General features: G+C 46.3%; 1 protein-coding gene across 1 annotated transcript; it reads left to right on the top strand.

Moving 5' to 3' along the window:
- Window positions 1–5,149: 5,149 nt before the first annotated feature.
- Window positions 5,150–5,855, top strand: LOC120655870. Its single transcript, XM_039933845.1, has 3 exons — window positions 5,150–5,466; window positions 5,541–5,657; window positions 5,732–5,855. Exons 1-3 carry the CDS (start codon window positions 5,150–5,152, stop codon window positions 5,853–5,855), a joined length of 558 nt encoding a protein of 185 aa, XP_039789779.1.
- Window positions 5,856–6,831: the final 976 nt, after the last annotated feature.

Here is a 6,831-nt window from a genome sequence, read left to right as displayed (position 1 = left end):
CAGGAGAGCTGAGAGCAACGGGTGACCAAGGAGAACGGATTAGCTCTGTGTGACTTATGCCCCGGTTAAAACCTCTGTGATAGGTCAATGACCCCTTGGTGGATCACGTGATGGCTAGTCGGGTCTAGCTAAGGTGGGTAATGGCTTTGTTGGGATCTGCACTGACACTAAGGTGATCGAGTTGTGGTACCCTGCTTGTGGGTAAAGTTGCACACCTCTGCAGAGTTAAAATCTATTCGAATAGTCGTGCCCACAGTACTGGGCGAGTTACGGTGTGGTCACATAACTAGTGTTTCTTCTGGGAATGGATGGGTTGGCGTGAGTTGTTTTGGAAAAGTGTCCGGCAGTTGTGCCGAGTGCTACGGCGGATGAGGAGTCCGGTAGCAACTGAAAACTTGGATCCTGTGTTACTCGAAAAACTTGCTTTGAAAATCCTTTCTTTCAAATGAACCCTTGCATAAAAATCAGCTTTCCGCAAATTAAACCCTAGCCTTACCCTTGATTTATCCTGTGCATTATATTCTATTTATACCCCCTCCGTGAGTGTGGTTGGACTTGCTGAGTTCGTTTGTACTCACCCCATTCTTAATTTTTACAGAGGAAGATCCAGACTTCGTTCCGAAGACGTTGAGTAGAGGTTCCGTCCTGCACCCAACCTTGCCTGTGGATAGGGTCACCCGTAGGAAGTTCTGTATGGCGCAAGACTCTGATGACCCCCTCTTCGTAGTTAATATCATGGTGTGGGTGTTAGTTGTTATCCTCGTGATAGTGGCGCTTCACTGCCAACTTTCGCGTAGAGTTGTACGGTGATGTACCATCTGATGCAATAAAAGTGTTATCAGCCTCCTGGGACTGATATTGTATCACTTTTAAGTCTTCTCTTATGAGGGGACGCTTTAGTTCTCTTGATCAAGCTTTCCAGGGTATTCACCAATGTACCAAACTGAGTGATTAGGGCTTGATGCACTGCTTCATGGATCATGTTATGCAGATTAGATGGTGAAGGAGAACTTGGAGGGGTACGGCTTGACTCTCCAACCATCAATGGCCTAGGTATTGCTGACTTTTGAACCGGCCTCTGCCCTATCAGGCTGAAAGATTCAAGACATAACTTCTGGAATTCCAATACTTGTCTCTCCACCAACTGCTTCTGCTCATCCTTCAACAAGTCCCAAGTGACAGGGGGTGTCAAAACCATCCATGCCTAAGTTTCCTGTCTGTGTCCCATCAGCAGGTTGTTTAGGGCCAGTCATCTTCCTCGTGTCCCACTGGGAATGCCAAAATTCTTCTCACGGCAGACCTGCTTCACTTCAGTGCAGGTTCTAAAATTAAGATTCAGAGCGTGCCAGTTAATTTGATCCTGCAATTAACAAGATAAAGCATTAAATTTCCTAAGCCAATCGGTCGTCTAGTCGATTGAATTCAGCCAATGACTGATGGAAATAATAGTGAAAGCGATGGATAATCAAAATATAAAGAAAAGAGGTAAAACAATCATAATCGGCTGAGCGAAGTAAACATTTGGAAATGTGGGAAAATACATATGGGGTGTTTGGAACGCAGAATGTAAAACATAAAAAACATTAAGGGAAATAACACGTGGGCCCGCTTTGACAGTTTCTTCATCAAATGACAATGGGGCCCAAGGCTGCTACTCATCTTACACATTACAACTCTCTTTTTTTACTTTGCAAATCCACGATTGCTCCCATTCAACCATCCATCGTCCTTATCCCCTTGAGGCCTCGATCGTCTCCTACTCCGTTTCCTGTACTTCTTCTCTCCCATGAGGTTTCTGCCATGGCGACATAGAGCATGAATCTTGGGAGAAAATTGCAAAAATGGGACTCAAAACAATGCGCTTCGCAAATTTGTCATTCCAAACATCAAAATCGGAAAAATGGGACTCCAAACATGAACCACTTGATTATATTGCCATTTGAGGTATTTTCCATGTTTTATTTTGTCTTTTCATGTATTTCGGAGGGTGGAATGTCTTTCTTGCCCCTCTGTATTTGCATGAGCTTGTGGACGAATCTTTTGTCGCTGCTCTGTCTCCTATCACGATACGATCGACTGAAACCCTAGACCACTGCCGGCCACCACAGCATGCCGCTCCCCACCCTTGACGAGCTCCCGGCCCCGTTGGCTATGCCCCTGGGTAGCGGCAACCTAGCTACGCTGGGCGTGGCCGCGCCTGCCCCGGCCAAGAGCGGAGGTGGCCTAGCTCGGCCCAGCGTGGGCGCGCCTGTCCCGGGCGAGAGCGGAGGCGGCCTGGCTTGGCCCGGCGTCTACGCTCCCGCCCCGGCCAACCGCAGCGTCGCCATGGGTGCGCCTCGACGGCTCGAGGCCAGCGCCAGCATAGATATGCATGCGCCCGATGGGGCCATGCCTGCTCCGACCGAGAACACCTCCAACCTGGCTTGGCGCGGCGTGGCCGTGCCTGCCACGGCCGAGGGCGGTGTTGCCGTGGCTGCGCCCGGTGTGGCCGTGTTGCCTGCCCCGACCAAGGGCAACTCCGGCTTGGCTTGGTCCGGCGTGGCTGCACCGACCGTGGTCGAAGCTGGCAGCGTCTTGGCTTTGCGTGGCGTGGCCGAGGCCGGCTCGTCAAGGAGTCCGCGCTCTGGAGGTACGGGATGCACTGAGAAAATTGATATATGTATGTAAACTGTAGATCGATCTCTTTTATTTGTTCAACTTTGATATGATTGCCTATTGTTTAGACCGCAAGTTAGCTGCTGAGGCCTATTGTTGTGCCCGACCGGCGAGCGCGATCGCCCTAGCGAGGACGTTGCTGCCCACTCCTGCTCATCCGGCAATACAATGCAATATGGCTGTAGTTGATGCGCCAAGGTGATGCCCTGTCGCAATCATTTAATTTTTTTTCTTCTAGGTTCAAACATGTGGAAAATATAGCAGGAGTTGATTGGAATAGCTTATAGATAGTGGAGACACATGATGAGGAAGGTCGAATTGCACCAATAAGTGAAAATCATATGTGTGAACTTCTAGGCTTGAGAGAAGAGGAGCATACTTTGTACCTGCAAAGGTTTCTGATCGCCGAATGGATGAACAAGGAGATTATGATGGTGCCGCCATTCCTACTAGTGATGCCGTTCCAAGTGAGATGGTGATTTCATATGATAAGAACAACCCACCAATGGATGTCAGCACAATCTACCCAACCATGGAGGAGTTCAAGATGGCAGTGCGGCAATATGCCATCAATAAGGAGTTTGATTTAGGTACAGGGAAGTCAGATAAGACAAGATATAGATGTTATTGCAAGTCAAGTGGTGACTGCCCTTGGAAACTAAATGGCACCAAACATAAAGGGCAAAGCACTATAGAGGTGAGTACATTGATTTGTTTTGATTAATTCTGTCAGACCTGGGGCAGCAGGACTGTTCATAAGCATAGAATGTTCTAGAGTAAGGAATATCGCATGGATGTACCTTACCTCTTTTATAACTACCCGAATAGGTGTAAAACTAGCTGTAGTACATGGAAACTACCCGACCAGGTTGTAGTAGGACTCCAACGGTACTCGGCTAGGACTTTCCATGTAACCTTTTCCCCCAGAGTATATAAGGGCGGGCAGGGACCCCCTCAAAACACATCAACACCTAAGACAATACAAGCAACCACACAGGACGTAGGGTATTACGCACCTCGCAGCCCAAACCTGTCTAAATTCTTGTGTTCCTTGCACCATCGAGTTCCAGAGTTAGTCGATCCCTTGCCTACAATCCTGCTGCTAAGGGTATCCCTAAGCAGGCTTGGCGGCTAAACACCGACAAATTCTCTATTTTTTGGAGAATTAATATGGTTCTTATTATTGCTTTACATGTGACAGTTTTGTATGATCACCATACATGTGTTTCTACCATGAGGGTCAAAACTAAAACTCCGTCTCAGAAGTGGGTTGCTAGCAAGGTTGTGGATATCCTTAGAGATCATCCAAAAATTGGTGCTAAGGAATTGCAGGACAAGTTGCAGAGTGAACACAAGGTCACAATTCCCTATGATACTGTATGGCGGGGTAGAGAAAAAGCTCTTGCTGAGGTTTATGGTATATGGGAAGAGAGTTTTGAGTTGTTGTTCATGTGGAAGGCTGAGTTACTTAAGAGATGCCCTGGAAGTGTCGTGGAGATTGAGGTACTCGAACTTGATGGTGAAGTCTATTTCCATCATTTTTTTGTGCTCTTAAACCATGCATAGATGATTTCTTGGAAGGCTGTCGTCCTCATTTGAACATAGATGCTACAGCACTTAATGGAAGGTGGAATGACCATTGAGCCGCAGTTGTAGGAGTTGATGGTCACAATTGGATGTATCCAGTTGCTTATGGCTTCATAGCTTTTGAAACACAAGACAATTGGACTTGGTTCATGGAACAATTAAAGAAGGCAATATGTGATTCTCCACTTCTTGCTATTTGTTGAGATGCTTGCAAGGGCTTAGAGAATGCGGTGAAGAATATTTCCCAAATGCAGAGCAAAGAGAATGCTTTTACCATCTCATGAAAATTTTTGTCAAAAGGTATAGAGGGTTCGGCCAGATGTACCCTGCAGCAAGGGAATACAGAGAAGACATATTCTACGACCATATTGCAACCATTATGACTCAATCATCAGAAGCAGTGCAGTGGTTAAAAACCCATCATAATCTATTGTGGTATAGATGTGACTTCAATCCAAAGATTAAATGTGACTACATCACTAGTAATATTGCGGAGTCTTTCAATAACTGGATTAGAGACCATAAAGACTTACTTGTGGCCGACCTTGCTGATAAGATTCCAGAAAGGATCATGCGATTAAGGAACAAGAGAAGACCTGAAGGCAGCATACTTCCAGCTATTATGCTTCAGCTGAAGGCAAATACTAGAGATTTGGGGCACTTGAGAATTGTACCATATGCTAATTGGAGTGCAGAGGTCTGGGACCATAGCAGGAAAGTTGAGAGGCATATAGTGAAGTTAAATAAAATGACTTGTACATGTCTTGAGTGGCAGCACACTGGTAAGCCATGTCAACATGAATTGGCCTTTGTAAGCAGCCAACGGGGACTCGACCTTAAACAGTTTGTGCATGAGTACTACTCGGTGGATAGATTCAGGGTTGCTTATGGTAGAGAGATTGAGCCAATGACAGATAAAACACAATGGCCACAGGTGGAACTACCATTTGTTGATGTTGCACCTCTTGCTAAAGGAGAGGCAGGGAGACGAGGAAAACTTAGGCTGAAAGGATTTATGGAGGGTGGCCACAAGAAGAAAGCTCCAAAACATGGTGACAGTTCAACCAAAGTTGGAGGAGCAAATGGAGGTGACAATGGTATTGCCCCAACCAATGCAAAGGGTCAGAAAATTATTAGAGGACCTATGACCTGCGCAAGGTGTGGTGAAAAGGGTCACAGGCAAGCAAGTTCGAAGTGCAAACTCAATGGGACAGCGAAAAAGAGGTGACTATTGATTTCCTTCATCCACAATTTTCATACTACTGGATGTTATTATAAATTAATTTATTTTACTTTAGGAAGCGGAAGCAACCAAGTAAGGATGTTACAAAAGTTGTGCCAGAAGAACTTAGCACACCAAATAGGCCAACAAGAGAAGAAATACTACGGGATAGTCCAGGACGGATTACTAGAAGGTAAGGAATACTAACACGCTTAATATAATAAGTTATTTGCATAAATCTAACTATCATACCATATTTCTGTGCAGCAAGCTTGCGTTCTTATTAGGAGAGGGTAACTCTTCACAACCCGCCACTACTAGTTTTGAGAGGATGCCTACTGCGGCCGCACCAAAAAAGATGACTCCAAAAAGAAGGCTTCGTGTTGGATGAATGATAGCCACTAGTTTTTGTCCTCAAAATATTTTGTCGGCATATTAAGAGATGTAAACTTATATTTTAATTCATATGAGATGGAACTCTTCTAGATCAAAATTATGGTTATGTGAGATAAATTTGTTTACTTTAAATTCATGGAATTTCGACGGTCCAGAATATTATTTACATAAAAATAACAGATATGCAAAATTGTTTCATGGCTACCTAGCAGCAGTGGCCAGGTTTTACATAAAATTAACAGATATGCAAAATTGTTTCATGGCTACCTAGCAGCGGTGGCCAGGCCTCCTGCACGCCCACGGCAGCTGCAGCAGCCTGCCAGCCTGCCTGCCAGGGGCGGCGGCGGCCATCCTGGCGGCCTGCTGCACGCCCGCGGCAGCTGCAGCAGCCTGCCTGCCAGGGGCGGCGGCGGCGGCCATCTTGGCCAGGTAGGGGTGGTAATGGGCCATGGCCCTAGTGGGCTCTTCACAGCCCAATAAAATCTTTAGATTTTCTAGTTCAAAATATTTGGCCCTTTACCACCCCTACTGCCAGGTGGCCAACCAGTCAGTCTGCTAGGCAGGGGGCAGCAGTGCCTCCCCCCGCGATGGCGGTGGCGGCCGACTGCCGTGAAAGCTCCGACCGGCTTCTAAATCCATGCACAAGTGAGGCAAGGTAAAAGGAACATTTCACCCTATCAAATACTTGAAAAAATATAAAGAGGGAAGATACAGCAAATGGCAGTATAATCAAGTATTGTTCCATTTTTCCGATGTTGATGTTTAGAATGACAAATTTGCAAAGCGTATTGTTTCGAATCCTATTTTTACAATTTTTTTGAATCCTGGTAGTGCACTTTTCGTGGGGCAAGCGCGCAGTCATGACTCATGACTCGCGAGCACTTGGTGCAGCTCCATCAATTCTCGTTGCCGGTCCAGTAAGCAAGCATGCAGCACGCGCGCTCTCTCTCTCTCTCCTTCGGTCGTTGCTT

The sequence above is a fragment of the Panicum virgatum genome, chromosome 1N, assembly GCF_016808335.1.
Source record: "Panicum virgatum strain AP13 chromosome 1N, P.virgatum_v5, whole genome shotgun sequence".
Taxonomy (NCBI): Eukaryota; Viridiplantae; Streptophyta; class Magnoliopsida; order Poales; family Poaceae; genus Panicum; species Panicum virgatum.
The sequence above is the reverse complement of the archived record's forward strand: the minus strand, read 5'-3'. Positions and strand labels throughout refer to the sequence as shown.